The sequence below is a fragment of the Leucoraja erinacea genome, chromosome 5 (assembly GCF_028641065.1).
Source record: "Leucoraja erinacea ecotype New England chromosome 5, Leri_hhj_1, whole genome shotgun sequence".
NCBI classification, from domain to species: Eukaryota; Metazoa; Chordata; class Chondrichthyes; order Rajiformes; family Rajidae; genus Leucoraja; species Leucoraja erinaceus.
Window position 1 is genome coordinate 85,105,647 of NC_073381.1, and position 17,953 is coordinate 85,123,599.

At 43.0% G+C, this 17,953-nt stretch overlaps 1 protein-coding gene across 1 annotated transcript in view; it reads right to left on the reverse strand.

Annotated features, from left to right (window-relative positions):
- LOC129697508 (dynein axonemal heavy chain 8-like) overlaps nt 1-17,953 on the reverse strand; it is a 641,267-nt gene that overhangs the window by 490,486 nt on the left and 132,828 nt on the right. Inside the window, 3 exon segments of the mRNA XM_055636144.1 lie at nt 1,203-1,279; nt 4,878-5,075; nt 12,237-12,383. Of these exon segments, the coding sequence (XP_055492119.1) occupies nt 1,203-1,279; nt 4,878-5,075; nt 12,237-12,383 (422 nt within the window).

Here is a 17,953-nt window from a genome sequence, read left to right on the forward strand (position 1 = left end):
TGCACCTCCAATTTCTGAATTCTCTCCCCATATAGAAAATAGTTCATGCCTTTATTCCTACCAAAATGCATGACTCCACACATTGCTACACTGTATTCCATCTGCCACTTATTTGCACTCTCCCAACATGTCCAAGTCCTTCTGCAAAGTCCCTGCTTTCTCCACACTACCTGCCCCTCCCACCTATCTTTGTATCATTTGCAAACTTGATCACAAAGATTTTAATTTCCTCATCCAAATCATTGATATACAACATGAAGAGTAGCAGCCCCAGTACTGATCCCTGCGGAACACTGCTAGTCGCTGGCTGCCAATCAGAAAAGGCCCCCTATATTGCCACTCTTTGCCTTCTGCCATTCAGCCAACTTGTTCTCCATGCTAGTGTCTTCCCTCTGATACCATAGGTTCTCATCTTCTTTAGCAACCTGACGTGCTGCACTTTATCAAAGGCCCTCAGAAAATCCATGTAAACATGACTCTCCTTTATCTATCCTGCTATTTATTTCCTCATAGAATTCCGACAGGTTTATCAGGCAAGATCTCCCTTTCATAAAATCATGCTGACCAGCCTGTTTTATCATGAGTAGTTTGAAGCAACAAAGGCGTTTTTCAAAGATTAAAAAAATGGTAATTTCTTGAGTGGCCAAGTCAATCACCCGATCTGAACCCAATTGAGCATGCCTTTCATATGCTGAAGAGAAATCTGAAGGGGACTAGTCCCCAAAGCAAGTATAAGCTAAAGATGGCTGAAATACAGGCCTGGCAGAGCATCACCAGAGAAGACACCCAGCAACTGGTGATGTCCATGAATCGCAGACTTCAAGCAGTCATTGCATGCAAAATACTAAACATGATGACTATCATTTACATGACATTCCTGTGTCCCAAATATTATGGTGCCCTGAAATGGGGGGGGGACTATGTATAAACACCGCTGTAATTTCTACATGGTGAAACCAAAATGTATAAAAATGACCTTTAATAAAATCTGACAATGTGCACTTTAACCACATGTGATGTTTCCTATTACTAATCTCAAATTGTGGCGTACAGAGGCAAATAAATAAATGATGGGTCTTTGTCCCAAACATTATGGAGGGCATAGTAAATGTACAAATATTTTCACCTCTATTAGTAGAAAAGTAATAATATACTCTATTCTATAATTCATTATCAGTAATTAATAAAACAATTGTTATTACCTCTGCAGAAGCCGCAAAGCATGCCGTGAAGAAATAATGTTTGTAAAACTATTATTCATGAAGTCATCAAGTAAGTTCTGAAATAAACAGAAAAATGAAAATAGAAAAACGCAAGTGTCTAAAATCTGGTCTAAAAACAGAAAATGCTGGAAACACTGAGTAGCATTGTTGAAAGAGAAACAGAGCTAATATTTCAGCTTGAAAGCTTTTTTTCAGAATTTGGAAAGAGAGAAAACAAAGTAGTTTTAAATTGTAAAGGGGGTCAGTAAGAGATGGATAAGATAGAGGGAATATTTCTGATAGAATGAGCAGGATTTATTATCATTGGCAAATTTAAAAAAAATGATTTCAGCATCTAATACCCAAGGTAAATATATATTTTAGTGGTCTGAGCACTTACTTCAAAGACAACAACATTTCTCTAAATGTCAGCAGACAAGGAGATAGAGATAGACTTCAGGAAGCGAAGCAGTACACATAGCCCAATGACGGCACCAAAGTAGAGATGGTTGAAAGCTTCAAATTCCTGGGAGTAAATATCACCAACAACTTGTCCTGGACCTCCCATATGGCAGCCATGGTTAAGAAAGCACACCAACGCAACTACTTCCTTAGAAGGCTTAGGATGTTTGGCATGTCCACAACAATTCTCACCATCTTCAACAGATGCGCCGTACAAAGTATTTTATCGGGATGCATCACAGCATGGTTTTGGGACAGCTCCATCCAAGACCGCAAGAAATTGCTGAGAATTGAGGACGCAGCCCAGACCATCACGCAAACCAACCCCCCTTCCACTGACTCCATTTACATCTGACGCTGGCACAGCATGGCCACCAGCATAATCAAGAATGAGTCAAACCCAGGCCACTCTCTCATCTCCCCTCTCCCATTGGGTAAAATATATAAAAGTGTGAAAACGCATACCTCCAGATCCAGGGACAATTTCTTCCCAGCTGTTATCAGACAACTGAACCAATATACTATACCAACTACCAGAGAGAAGTCCTGAACTACTATCTACCTCATTGGAGACCCTTGGACAGTCTTTAATTTAACTTTACTGGACGCTATCTTGCACTAAACGTTATTCCCTTTATCATGTATCTGTACACTGTGGATGGCTCGATTGTAATCATGTACTGTCTTTCCACTAACTGGTTAGCACGCAACAAAAGCTTTTCACTGTACCTCGGTACATGTAACAATAAACTAAACTCAACTCAACAAATGTTGCCTTTTTATGCAAGGTGACAAGTAATACTTCACTTTCAAGAGCCTGTTGGTTGAACCAGTCATTTTCTTAAATTCTGGATAGATAACATCTACCATATGTAATCCACACATGCTCCCTTTAATTACCGGTAACTCAAATTTCTCAAAGTACTTGTTAATTTTCTCCTTGATTAACATTAAACTGACAGACCTAAAGTTACTAGAAAAACGTTTCCGCATATTCTTGGTTGAAAGTGTAACTTGGTCACTTTCCAAGATTCAAGATTCAAGATACAATTTATTTGTCATTTGGACCCCTTGAGATCCAAACGAAATGACGTTTCTGCAGCCATACATTACAAACAAATAGACCCGAGACACAACATAATTTACATAAACATCCATGCTGTGATGGAAGGCCAAAAAAACTTATCTCTCCACTGCACCCCCCCCCCCCCCCCCCCCCCAATGTCAGAGTCAAAGTCAAAGCCCCCGGCTGGCGATGGCGATTGTCCCGCGGCCATTAAAGCCACGCCGGGTGATGCAAGGTCGCACACCGGGTCTTGATGTTAGAGCCCCCAGCGTGCGCTCGCAGAGTCCCGCAGCCATTCCAAGCCGCGCGGGGCGGTGCTGTAAGGCCCCGCTCCAGGAGCTCTTCAACCCCGCAACTCGGGCGGGAGAAGTCGCCGTTGCGGGAGCCCTGAAAAGCGGTCTCCCTCCAGGGACCCGTGGGCTCCCGGTGCCGCCGTCCGCCAGACCCGCAGTTGCAGCCTCCGAATCTCCGGAGGTCGGGCCGCAGCAGTGCTCCACCACCGCTCCACCCGCTCTGGACTCGGCCAGCTCCGCGACGGTGAGGTGAGTAGTCGGCACCAGAGCCCCCAGTCTTCCTGTTGGAGGCCGCTCCACGTTGCAGCCCCAACGACAACGGAGACCCGACAAAGAAAAGGTTGGGTCTCCCGTGCAGGGAGAGATTTAAAAGTTACCCCCCCCTCCCTCCCATCCCACCCCCCCCCCCCCCCCCCACACACATACCCCAACAAAAAATAACAAAAACTACATAAAAACATCGGCAAAAAATAATAAAAACGCAGACGGGCTGCAGAGGCCGCTGCTGACGAGAGTTGCGCCGCCTACCGTATTCTCAAGTGCAGTGGTCTTCGAGTGTAGGCTTTGATGAGAGAGGGTAGAGTAAATATAATTTCATTTTAAGTTTATCCTGAGCTTAGTAGTCAAGGATAGTGACTTTTGCTTGAATCTTCTAAGCTGGAGCCAGCATTCTGAGGCAAAGAGGTAAACAAGGGACATTTCAATTGCAAAAAGTGGTGAACAGTGCCCAGTCCATTATGGGTACTGAGCTTACCACCATCAAAGGGATCTACACAAGTTGCTGCCTTAAAAACTGAAGTAAGCATGCAGGTACAGCAGGCAATGAAGAAAGCAAATGGCATGTTGGCCCTCATAGCGAGAGGATTTGATTTTAGGAGCAAGGAGGTCCTACTGCAGTTGTACAGGACCCTGGTGAGTCTACACCTGCAGTATTGTGTCCAGTTTTGGTCTCCTAATTTGAGGAAGGACATTCTTGCTATTGAGGTAGTGCAACGTAGGCTGACCAGGTTAATTCCCGGGATGGCGGGACTGACATATGATGAAACAATGGATCAACTGGCTTATATTCACTAGAATTTAGAAGGATGAGAGGGCATCTTATAGAAACAGAAAATTCTTAAGGGATTGGACAGGCTAGATGCAGGAAAAATATTCCCGATGTTGGGGGTCCAGAACCAGGGGTCAGATTGTAAAAATAAGGGTATGCCAATTAGGACTGAGATGAGGAAACACTTTTTCACGCAGTGAGTTGTGAATCTGTGGAATTCTCTATCACAGAAGGCAGTGGAGGCTAGATCACTGGATGTTTTCAAGAGAGAGTTAGATATAGCTCTTAGGGCTAACGGAATCAAGGGATATGGGGAAAAAGCAGGAACGGGGTACTGATTTTGGATGACCAGCCATGATCATATTGAAAGGCGGTGCTGGCTCGATGGGCAGAATGGCCTACTCCTGCACCTATTTTCTATGTTTCTAAAATGGGAGCCAACACTGCTGCCATTGGGAAGAGATTATAGGAACCTGAAAACTGTAAAGTCCAGATTTAGGAGCAATTTCTACACCCTCCAAATAAACTCTGAACAATGATGAAGGTGTCAAAGGAAACAACGGTATATTGATCAGTTACAGACATGGACGGAGAACCCTTACATAGCAGAGCACAGGAACAGACCTTGCTGCCCACAATGTCTGTGCCAATTATGATGCAGACGCAAAATAATAATTTCTAGCAAATACAGAAACGGAAAAAAGCATGAGATATATAAATAAAGAGAAAAGATCAAATTAAAATTGGCAAGTAAAATTAGCTAGCTCCACATACTAGAATATATTCCCCACTGACTCTTCTGTTACCTCTAAATCAAAGATCTGTTTCGCGAATGTAGCATAGTCAGCATTGAATTCCTTCCTTCGAGAGTCCAAAATATCATAATTACTTTTTTTAAGATTCAAAAATATATTCTGGAATTTGATTGCAAGAATCTCTATTCCCTCAATTGAAGAACTCTTCAATACAGAGAAGGTCTTCAATATTTCAACTATTTTTGTGATCTGCAAATGTCAATGAACATTGATTATTTCACACATATAACTGAACAATTTTGCAGTGTTTTCTATTTCTGTTAAGCTTATTGAATGCACCATTCTGTACCAATTCTCAATGCAATACTATAATCATAAAATAACCATTGAATCATGTGTGCATTCATTTTCCAATTAATTACATCTGATGGGAATCCATCTATATTTTTATTTGAGTTCTTTGCAATTACCAGAACCACCATGGTTATTGTTGAAATCAATTATTTTTATTACATTTTAAAAAATCAACATTATTTTCTGGTGCAGATACACAAATATATTCAAAGTTTGCACTTGTCTGGCCAGTGTACAGCCAGTTCCGAATAAATAGAAGTTCAGAAGTCCTATAAGATACAAAATGTTACAAAGATTTTAAAAATCAAGTCTGCAATTTATGCCATCAGATAAAGCATAAAAAGAAGTTTAATTTGATACCTAATTCAATTTCATATCTTCAGTATTAAAAAAGTTGTGGCCATTTTCATACTCGGAAATTAGCATAAAGTTCCCTATTGCTTTTCCATTGACTTACACAAAAGCTGTGATCGAGGACAGTCAAAAGCCCCTAACTTTCTTAAAAATTAAGAGAACTGAATGAAATTGTGAGTTATTTTAGATTGAAGCATTCTGAAACACATATGAAACATCTTACTTGGATGCCCTGAAATTAAAGCAAAAAATTAGTTAGTTACCTAATTGTAGCTAATTACAAAATTGACCTTTGTGACGGAAATAGTAATAAACACACAGACTGCCTTAAAAATTAAAAAATGTGATATTCTCAAGATCAGAACTTTAATATTATTGTATTATATGCTGTAAGTCCGTAATAGATAGCTAAATAAATTACAATTTCGAGCAATAGACCAAGTCTTTATGGAGAAGATCAGTTGCTAGCTGCTACATTGGCATATCATAATCAGTAGCATCATCATACTCCTCAGAGTGTAACCAATAAGTAGCTCTGTACATCTGAGAAATGTTTTTCCTCAACTTTTCAATTTTGGCATTGTAAACTACAAGTTTTTGCTCCTCAAACCACGCATGACATGCCTTTCTGCCCACAACTTTCCCATTAAGAATGTCCTGTAGATCATCACATTTGGAGTAATCCAAATTCGGATAATCTCTGTGAATGCTGTCTAAATCAGTCTCTTTTGCTGAGCATTTGGATTGACAATATTGTATTTCTTCTTCGGAGACATCTGTTTAAAATGTAAAGAAAAAAAAACACTGAACAGCATTAACAGAAACAAGTTATTATTTGCAGTTTTAGAAAAAAGGTAGAAATTATAAAGTTAAACGCTAAAATAAATAGTAAATACCCAACAAAAAATTCATATTCATCAATTTCATCTAATCAATTAAATTCATCTAAATTCAATTACTAGATCAAAACATCTATCCATTTCTTAAGAAAAGGCTATTTTTTTTAAATAGCCTACGTATCCAAATAACAAACTAATCCTATTCACAATATAACATTATTTAAAAATCTCACTGTCATGAACTTATATGCTAAATGGAAGGAATTTAATGTTTAATTCCCATAAATTAATCTAGAAACATCCACTCTCAATATAATCAAAATTATTATTTTTTGCACAATATATGTGACTAAAACTGTTGCGTATATTTAGTTTTAAAATATTGATTATGGATAGACAATTACACAAAGTATAGACGATTTATGACATGATTGTCCAAAAAAAAGAGAATTTTAATCATCTTGCTAGTGGGTGTTTCTGCAATGCGATCGATTGGAACATTGCCGTTGCTGTGAATTTTAACCCCATATCGGCAGGCAAGACATGGCCGAATCGTTTGGAGACTAAATAACATTTTCTTGTTGTAAAATTAGACTAAAGCCACCCCACGAAGCAAGATTATATGTGAAATAGACGACTTACCCTTTGTTTTGTCCTGATATTGCGATCCATTACGTTGAAGGCGTTGAGGGCATTAGAAGTCGCTTTTTACTTTAATCCAACTATTAAATTGTCCAGTGATTTAAAAAAAAAAACGGGAACGGAAGTCAGATGGAACTGTGTCTGGCTACAGTCATGGGTATAGAGTGAGTAAAGCAGGGGGCTGAGCACACAGCATTGAGGTGACCTTGTGCTGATGGTTATTGAGGAAGAAGTGCTGGTGCCAATTCATACCGATTGTGATCTGTTGATCAAAAAGTCGCAGATCCTTGCTCGTAGCGGCTCGTACGAGTAAAAAGTAACAATTTTTTTCATCACAACATATTTTGCAGGGATGAAAAAACATCACGAGTTTACCGGATGTCCCCAGTACCTACCGTTAGCATTACAAGCCGCTACGAGACATCCACCAACTCCTACGGACCCGCTACGGACATTCTCCGAGTTTGAATCATGGGAATCGTGATGTGCCAACTTTTATACCCAATACCTACCCAGTGAAGGCTAGCGTGCCAGTTGCCTTCTTCACCACATGTCCAGCAATCTTAGCACTTTTAGGGGAACCATACACCAGTCTTTTACCCAGAGTAGGGGAATCGAGGGCCAGAGTACAAAGGTTAAAGGCGAAGGGGAAAAGATTTAATAGGAATCCGAGGGATAACCTTTTCACACAGAGGGTGGTGGGTGTATGGAACAAACTGCCTGAGGAGGCAGTTGATACTGGGACTATCCCATCGTTTAAGAAACAGTTGGACAGGTACATGGATAGGACAGGTTTGGAGGGTTATGGACCAAGCGCAGGCAAGTGGGATTAGGTTAGCTGGGATATTGTTGGCCAGTGTGGGCAAGTTGGGCCGAAGGGCCTGTTTCCATACAGTATCACTCTATGACTATAACTCTATAACTCCTTCCTCCAAGCCAATTTTGAATCCAGTTGGCTAGCTCACATTGGATTCCATGTGATCTAACCTTCGACTTCCTACTATTCCTACTTTTTAATAAAGGTGGGAGAGAGAAAAAAGGGAATTATAGACCAGTTAGCCTGACATCTGTGGTGGGGAAGATGCTGGAGTCAATTATAAATGATGAAACAGCGGCACATTTGGATAGCAGTAACAGGATCGGTCCGAGTCAGCATGGATTTACGAAGGAGAAATCATGCTTGACTAATCTTCTGGAATTTTTTGAGGGTGTAACTAGGAAAATGGACAAGGGAGAGCCAGTGGATTTAGTGTACCTGGACTATCAGAAAGCATTTGATAAGGTCCCACATAGGAGATTAGTGGGCAAAATTAGGGCACATGGTATTGGGGGGTAGAGTATTGACATGGATAGAAAATTGGTTGGCAGACAGGAAACAAAGAGTAGGGATTAACAGGTCCCTTTCAGAATGACAGGCAGTGACTAGTGAGATACTGCAAGGTTCGGTGCTGGGACCGCAGCTATTTACAATATACATCAATGATTTGGATGAAGGGATTCAAAAGAACATTAGCAAATTTGCAGATAACACAAAGCTGGGTGGCAGTGTGAACTGTGAGGAGGATGCTATGAGAATGCAGGGTGACTTGGACAGGTTATGTAAGTGGGCAGATGCATGGCAGATGAAGTTTAATACGGATAAATGTGAGGTTATCCACTTTGGTAGCAAAAACAGGAAGGCAGATTACTATCTAAATGGTGTCAAGTTGGGAAAAGGGGAAGTACAACGGGATCTGGGGGGTCATTGTTCATCAGTCAATGAAAGTAAGCATGCAGGTACAGCAGGCAGTGAAGAAAGCAAATGGCATGTTAGCCTTTATAACAATAGGAATTGAGTATAGGAGCAAAGAGGTCCTTCTGCAGTTGTATATGGCCTAGTGAGACCACACCAGGAGTACTGTGTGCAGTTTTGGTCCCATAATTTGAGGAAGGACATTCTTGCTATTGAGGGAGTACAGCGTAGGTTTACAAGGTTAATTCCTGGGATGGCGGGACTGTCATATGCTGAGAGAATGGAGCGGCTGGGCTTGTATACTCTGGAATTTAGAAGGATGAGAGGGAATCTTATTAAAACATATAAGATTATTAAGGGTTTGGACACGTTAGAGGCAGGAAACATGTCCCGATGTTGGGGGAGTCCAGAACCTGGGGCCACAGTTTAGGAATAAGGGGTAAGCCATATGAAAAGGAGACGAGGAAACATTTTTACTCACAGAGAGTGGTGAGTCTGTGGAATTCTCTGCCTCAGAGGGCGGTGGAGGCCGGTTCTCTGGATACTTTCAAGAGAGAGCAAGATTTGGCTCTTAAAGATAGCGGAGTCGAGGGATATGGGGAGAAGGCAGGAACGGGGTACTGATTGTGGATGATCACAGTGAATGGTGGTGCTGGCTTGAAGGGCCGAATGGCCTACTCCTGCACCTATTATCTATTGTCTATTTCTGTAATTTGTCGGGCAAGTATTTGCTTCCCAGCATCTGTCGTTTTATGTTGTAAAATTTGTGCTTAGTGCTTCAAGCACCCATTGAAGAAGTTTTGAAGATTCCATCTGAGAGGGGGAAAAAGTCTCCCACCTGTCTTTAACCAACTACATAGTCTTGAACAGTGGTTCCTCTAGTTCTGGAAATATCCTGTTCATGTCTACCCTCATATCATATCACCATCCCTCGGGTTTTTATATTTTCAATCAAATAACCACCACAGAACTCCAGCAGATGCAAGCGTAGTGTGCCTGATCTTTCCTTGTACAAAGATGCTGAGAGAATGGAGCGGCTGGGGCTTGTATACTCTGGAATTTAGAAGGATGAGGGGGTATCTTATTGAAACATATAAGATTATTAAGGGTTTGGACACGCTCGAGGCAGGAAACATGTTCCCGATGTTGGGGGAAACTAGAACCAGGGGCCAAAGTTTAACAATAAGTGGAAATCCATTTAAATCGGAGATGAGGAAACACTTTTTCACACAGAGAGTTGTGAGCCTGTGGAATTCTCTGCCTCAAAGGGCGGTGGAGGCCAGTTCTCTGGATACTTTCAAGAGAGGGCTACATGGGGCTGTTAAAGATAGCTGAGTCAGGGGATATGGGGAGAAGGCAGGAACGGGGTACTGATTGGGGATGATCAGCCATGATAACATTGAATGGCTGTGCTGGCTTGAAAGGCCGAATGGCCTACTCCTGCACCTATTGTCTATTGTCTATTATGCAGTACCTTGTCACAAGGCCTTGCTAAAGTCCATATGGACAATATCCACTGTGCTGCCCTCATCAATGAGGGCTGGTAGTTGTAGCACATAATATAATGATGCTTAAGAGGCTCTTCAATAGGTACATTGATATGCAGGGAATGGGGGGATGTGGATCACATGCAGGCAAAGGAAATTAATTTAACGTGACATCATGTTAAGCACGGACATTGTGGGCTGAAGGACCTGGTCCTGTGCTTAACTTCTAAAAATAGAGCATTCTATACTTTTGGATTTATTAATGAAAAGAAAACAGAGCATGAATAAACAGATTACTTTTGGGATGACAGGCTGGTTTTAGACCATAAGACATAGGAACAAAATTAGGCCATTTGACGCATAAAGTCTACTCCGCCATTCAATCATGACAGATCTACTTTTCCCTCTCTATCACATTCTCCTACCTATTCCCTGATGACCATATTAATCAAGAATCTATCAATCTCTACTTTAAAAATACCCATTGACCTGACCTCGACAGTGTCTGTGGCAATGAATTCCACAGATTCATCACTCTCTCGCTAAATAAATTGTCCTCATCTCTGTCCATCTCTCTCCCTGCACTGGAGACCCGACCTTTTTCTCGTCGGGTTTCCGTTGTCGTTGAGGCCGCAATGAGGAGCGGCCTCCAACAGGAAGAGACCGGGGACTCTGGTGCTACTCACCGTCGCCGTCGCGGGGCTGACCGAGTCCGGAGCAGTTGGAGCGGTGGAGGAGCGCTGCTGCTGCTGCTGCCGCTGCTGCTGCTGAGTCGGAGGCTGCTGCTGCGGGTCTGCGGACAGCGGCGCCGGGAGCCCGCGGATCCTTGGAGAGAGACTGCTTTTCGGGGCTCCTGCAACGGCGAATTCTCCCGCCCGAGTTGCGGGGTCGAAGAGCTCCTGGAGCGGGGCCTAACACCATTGCCCCGCGCGGCTGGAACGGCCGCGGGACTTTACGAGCGCACACCGGGGGCTCCAACACCAAGACCCGGTGTGCGACCTCGCACCACCCGGCGTGGCTTCAATGGCCGCGGGACAATCGCCATCGCCAGCCGGGGGCTTTGACTTTGACTCTGACATCGGGGGGGGGGGGAGAGTGCAGTGGAGAGATAAGTTTTTTTTGGCCTTCCATCACAGCTATGTGATGGATGTTTATGTAAAATGTAATTATGTTGTGTCTGGGTCTATTTGTGTGTAATGTATGGCTGCAGAAACGGCATTTCGTTTGGACCTCTAGGGGTCCAAATGACAATTAAATTGACTCTTGACTCTTGACTTGACTCTTGGTAAAAATATATTTTGCTGAGATATTTGCTGAGGACAGTCAATGAGGACACAGCTTTCACAAATTATATCAATGATTTGGATACAAGGCATCAAATATATAATAGGTAGACAAAATTGCTGGAGAAACTCAGTGGTTGAGACAGCATCTATGGAGCGAAGAAAATAGGCAACGTTTTGGGCCAAAACTCCTCTTCAGACTGATCAAATATATCATATCCATATTACATCCAACTAGAAGGCTTTTGAAGCAGTCAAGAAACAATGAACATTCAAGGACATATTGACAGGATAATTAAATGGTAGAAACCATGGTAGCTGAAGTATGATTTGGAAGAATGTAACATTAAATTGAGTATTTATAAATGTACACTATAATGTGGCAAGAGGAAACATATTGACAAAATTTGACTAATTCTCATTGGATATGGTTATCAATATCAGCTCTATTATGTCTGAAATGTTATTGTATAAGGGTTTTACATCAGAAATTAACTTTTATTGATCCACATGTTAATATAGTATGTATTGTAAATAATGTATATATAACATTAAGTTCAATAACTTTGATTATGACCACTATTATGGGGTTCTGGTATGAAATAGCTTTACTTAAAATATTAGTGTCAAATATTAAAAATATTTAAAATATTTAGTACCAAAATAAACAGATAGATTCAAATTTATATGATGATTGCTTTTCCTAAATTCCAACTCACTTTTCCTAGTCTTTTACAAAAGACCTCAAGTTTACCAAAAATATACATTTCCGACACATCAAAAGAACTGTCACGTTCAGTTTCAATGGTCTTTTGTTTGGTTTTCTGGAAATACATACGATATTCTTCTAACAATGCTTTACATTCCTGAAACAAAGAAGAAACAGTTATATTGAAAGCAACAGTTTACAACTAAATTACCACCATCTGGTGAAATTGAAAGAATTATAGCATTAAAATGAAATTATACATTGTAGTTTTTCTTCATCTTGTAAAGGAAAGCATTAATCAAACAGCAACAGGTCGAGAAGATAACCAGCAAAAAAAGAAGAGGGTGAGGGGTGAGGAAGGGGGTGGAGGGGGATATATGAGAAAGGGAACAAAAATGTGAATACTGGAGCTGGATCGGAAGGAGAGATAAAAGGGAAAACCATTCCAGTGTATATAATGGTAACTGTACTTTAGGAACTGATTACCAGTTGTGGTGATATTTGGATCATGTGATATGTTCATTATTTTATCAGTCTCGTGAATACATATGCAAGTATGCGCAGTGTACTCTTGTAAAATAAAATAGTAAGATTAAACGAGAACTTACCAGTTTGAAGTTTGATCTGTATTTTATGAGGAGGAACGTTGAGGGAATACGTGAAGAACCCCGCTTACGATGCATGCGTGTCATCCTTCAAAGCAGCGGTGTGAGGTCACAGATATCCTATATTGACCTAACATAGTAAGATTATGAAAGAGATACCAGTTTTTAATATGATCATAAGAGAGTGGGAGCGGAGGGCACGTATTCGCTCAACGTTCCTCCTCATAAAATACAGATCAAACTTCAAACTGGTAAGTTCTCGTTTAATCTTACTATTTTACTTCGGAGTCACGTGAGTGACTACGTGAAGATTTCAAAGCTCTGTGACCTCATGCCGTGGAACGAGTCCATGCTTCACAACTGCCTTGGTTGTGGGGAGAAATGATGTTAACATCATTAAACATAATACGATATTGAAACCCAACTGTAAAATATTAAATCCAATTATTGCCCCTATTTATGCGGTGAATTATATGCAGAACTTAAAATTGTTTCTGCAATTCTTCCAGGTTCAATAACTGGTTTGTTATAAAGTCGTTGGATAGTTTCCTCCGTTGACCATTCTACTGTCTTGAGGGTTTTGTCCATTGGTACGTCCAGCTTCATAGCTGCCAATGTAGCTGCAGCCCTGATGGAGTAAGATTTAAAATTTTCCCTTAGAGTCCACTCCAGCCTTTGTTAGGACTTGCTTAGCCATTTAGAGATGATCTGGACTGTCACTGTTTTGAGTGGCTATTAGTAGCTGATAAACGTGACATTTCTTCCTCTGATGATCTAGCATACTTCATGTATGATAGTAAATGAGTTATAATACAGCAACGACCATCTGTCGTATAGGCTCTGTACTTTGTTTTTAGGCCTGCTGACCCCTGTCTGTTCTGTTTGACCCTTTGATTAATGTGACAGGTTTAATTCCCTGATGAAATCATCATGTTGTCCAGCCTTAGTTTCTGTAGTGACTGGACTCTTTGTGCCGTGACCAAGGCCATCAGCATGACTGTTTACGTAGTCCGTTTCTGTAATGACAGAGCTGTAGCTGGAGACCAGTTTCTTAACTTGGTCAGTACAAAACTCACATCCCATATATGAATGTACCTAGTTCTTGGGTATTAATTTTAACATGCCCCTAATGAGTTTTGTTACCAGTGTGTGTGTCCCCACAGAATGCCGCTCTGTACCTTCCACAGGTATGTAGACAGAGCACTCCTGGCGCAATTGTGGTACTATGACTAAGCCTCTCATCGTAATGGAGGCTTGCCAGGAATTCCAGAACAGATGGCTGTTCATAGATCTGTGGGTGATGATAATAGTTATGAACGTACTTCCTATTTCTAGAGGATACCAAGTACTGTTGAATGAGTGGACTGTCTGTGACCCGCTGAAAAGATTCCGCCTATGGTCCGTCAGTCCTAGGTGTAGAAGAGGTGCTTTCAATTCTACAATAAATAGGTTAATATAGATAGTAACATGGGTAACTCTCCATGTTGCTAGAAGAACCAGTAAGTTTGAATGACGCGTGACTGTGTTCAGTAATTAGATAATGTCTGATATTATATGGCTGGCACACAGTCCCTATGCCAATTCTACTAGCAGTCTGATGGATAGTTAGTTCCTTGCCAGTCTCCATTAAGGCTGTACCATATTTACCAGCAAAGTCAGTGCCATGTGAACTGTGTTAGCAGTGAACCGCAGATGACCTGTAGTTAACACATCTGTGGGTACCTCTAATTGGTAATCTAGCCAGCATATCTTGATACGATGCTCGCCAAATAGTACCCTAGAATCAATACAGAAGATGACACAAAGTTCCCATCTGAAAGAACATAAGTACGAAGTATTCCATTAACCCAAGATGAAGTGGCAACCACCTCTGATTATGATAAGGATATTTAGTACACAAATTTCTGTGGTTCTTATTGGATGTCTCCATAACATCTATAATGTATGTACGTAGTTTAATAATGCTTCAATTTGTTGCTTCCTTGTCTGAATGACGTTCAGTTCAGTACATGCTGAACTAAGGAGCAAGTAATGAATACCTCCACATTCTATATCAGTGGTTTGGGAGGTTCCAGGTTTGCATATAAGGCCAGTGCTTCCTGGTGAACTAGTGTCATGTCTATTTCTAATAGTGCGGCCGATAATATCCCGCTGATAGGACTTTAGAACCTTCTTTCGGTTCAAGACCTTGTCCTGTTATGTTCCCGGAGGTAAATGTCTTGCCAACACCTCAGCAAACGTATTGGCTTGCAGGTTATGTGTAGACATGTACTCAATGCTGGCAGCCATCCTGGCCCTAGATCTTTGCCAGTCTGTTCTTGCTGAAAGTATTGCCCCACCATGTCCAGCAACTTGGTTTCCTCGTCCTCCATATGGGAATGTTCAGTTCAGAATCTGACACAGGGAGCCATTCAACACCCTCTTCCGAGGAGGATGAAATGTCAAGCAGCCCTTTATGGTAATCTGCTGAGGGACTTACACCTTTGCCACTGTGGCTATCGTCCATATCCTGGAGCCTGCCACTCTGGAGAAGTTCCTCCAACAACCGCTCCTGCCGACCTACGTGCTCTCGGGCACTAGTCGCACGTGGTTTTTGCCGCAGCCGGTCCCCATGCCTACGGGCACTGATCGCTCCCGGCCGCCCCATATAATTGTGCCGTTGCTCGCAGTCCCGGTACTCCCCGGCACCTGTCGCTGACGGCCGAACATGCTGCAGCCACTCGTACCAGTTTCCCAGCTCCGCGAAAGTGGCCGCTGCTGGCTGCGCTATATCTTGCAGCTGCTCATCCTTACTCCGGTATCGGTAAGTATTATCCGGAGGCTGTTTCTCCGCATCATTTTCGCAGTGATGTACTTTGCGTTTTGCCTTCCCGCCCGGTCTAGGATTTGATTTTCCCGGCGCGGGGTTTAAATCCGGCACAGCTGATGTCTCCCCTCCTTCAGGGTTATGTAAACCTGTGCCTTGGTCAGGGTCTGGCCAAATTTGGTCCTGCCCACTCTCCTCCGAGGAGTAAGAGATATCCTGCGGCCCCACACGGGGTACCGCTGTGGGACTTACCTCTTGCCCACTGTGGCTAGCCTCCACATTCATGGGACTGCCACCATGGAGGAGCTCCTCCACTTCCACGTGTTTTGGTGTGATTTGCACTCACTCCCTTATTGGGAGATGGTGGTGCTGATTCTTTCTTTCTTCCACCCGTTTTGGCGTGATTTGCACATACTCCCTTTTCGGAGATGGCATAAGGGCCAGGTACTCACAATTAACCACTGGCCCGTTTTTTGCTTCCAAATGCATTGATTTACACTGGGTACTTGTAAGGCATTACAGTTTCCAGGTGGCAGATGTCTGGCCAGTGTCTCTGTGAAAATTTGTTGTTGTAATTGATGGCCAGACATGTAATTTATACTGCCTGCCATCCTTGGATCCAAGTCTCCACCATCCAGCAGCTTCAGGGTTATGTAATCCTGTGTGGTCAGGGTCTGGCCCATCTGGGTCCTGCCCACTCTTTTTTTGAAGAGTTAGAGATCTCTTGGGGTCCCGCACGTGGTACCCATGTGGGGCTTACCTCCTGCCCACTGTGGCTAGTCTCCACATTCATGGGACTGCCACTATGAAGGAGCTCCTTTTTCTCCGCTGTTCCCGTCCCCCGTATACACGGGCACTGGTTTGCGGGTTTTCCTCGCCCCGCCGCTGACCGCACCGGTCCTGTATGTAGGTCCACCACTCCACACGCTCCCGGTACTCACAGGCACCTGTGCTGGCTGCTGATCATGCTGCAGCCACTCGTACCAGCTTCCTCCAGCGAGGGCTAGCGGGTCCAACGCGTACTCAGTGCTCTTCGGCACTGACAGCTCGTCGCGATTTTTAGAACATTGCGGAAGTGCCGTTAATGCGCCCTTTCCGCATTTCCAGCGCCTCAGACCCATCTAATACTTTAACCAAACAGTTTCTATGAAAACCCCCCATTTTAGGTTTACACCATTTTTCCACATACCTATAGTAAGGGTCCGTGGGGTTGTACCTGAGTCGTCGGGAACCTGCTCCAGCGCCGTTATCCTGTCGCTGAAGTCGGCTCCGTCCCGTTTTAAAACAAATTAACGGGCCCCCGGCCTCTGCTGGCTGCCTGCAATCTGCAGACTCTCCCCAGCCAGCTGCTGGCCCTATTATATCCCAGCTGTGGACAGGTGTAGCGAAAAAACAGGAGAAAAAGTCGGGGGGGGGGGGGGGGGGAAAGTGTGGGACAGACTATTCCCATAACGGGAGTTCAGCCTGTTGCTGCTGTCTGTTTTCCCCCTGCCTCTGCGGTGCTCCAGCGCGGTCCAGCGGGTCCAACACGTACTCAGTGCTCTCGGGCACTGACCGCTCGCCGCTATTTTTAGACCTGCGGAACCCCCCGTCAGTTCCGCACCTTCCAGCCCCTCGGACCCATGAATTATTAAATCCACTAAACGGCTAGTGGGGCTGTTTCCGAGTTGTTGGGAAAAACTGCTCCAGCGACCGTTGTCCTGGCTCTAAAGTCGGCTCCGTTCCTGTTTAAAAAGAAATTAACGGGCCCCGGCCGCTGCTGGCTGCCTGCAGATCTGCAGACTCTCCCCAGCCAGCTTCATCAGCCTTCTAGATAAAAAAGGGTAAGTAAAGAAAACGAAGTTCACTTACGTTCTTGTTGCAGGTTCAACCCCTGCCAATTGGGAGGAACGTCCTTCCTCCAGCGATGACGAGTTCGAATGCGTGTAGCGATATGGCACGCATGCGTCGTAAGCGGGGTTCTTCACGTAGTCACTCACGTGACTACGAAGTAAAATAAAAACACACTGGCAATTGTTTGACTGAAACTTATGTTTGTTTCTATCCACATGCCACTATGGTCTGTATGGTTTGGTGTGGTATTTATTTGTCACGTGTACTGAGGTACAGCAAAAGTCATTTTTTTAATACAGTTCAGTATAAGTATCACTATGCATAAGCAGTTACATACATATTAGATAACCATCTCAGATGCAGTACAAGTGTATAGCAATAGTTCACTGAGACAGTACTCAGAGTTGCCAGTTTGACACCATTTTCAAGTCCCAATTGTTGTAAGTGCAGGGATCTTGATCTGACCATGAAGCTCTGTTAGCC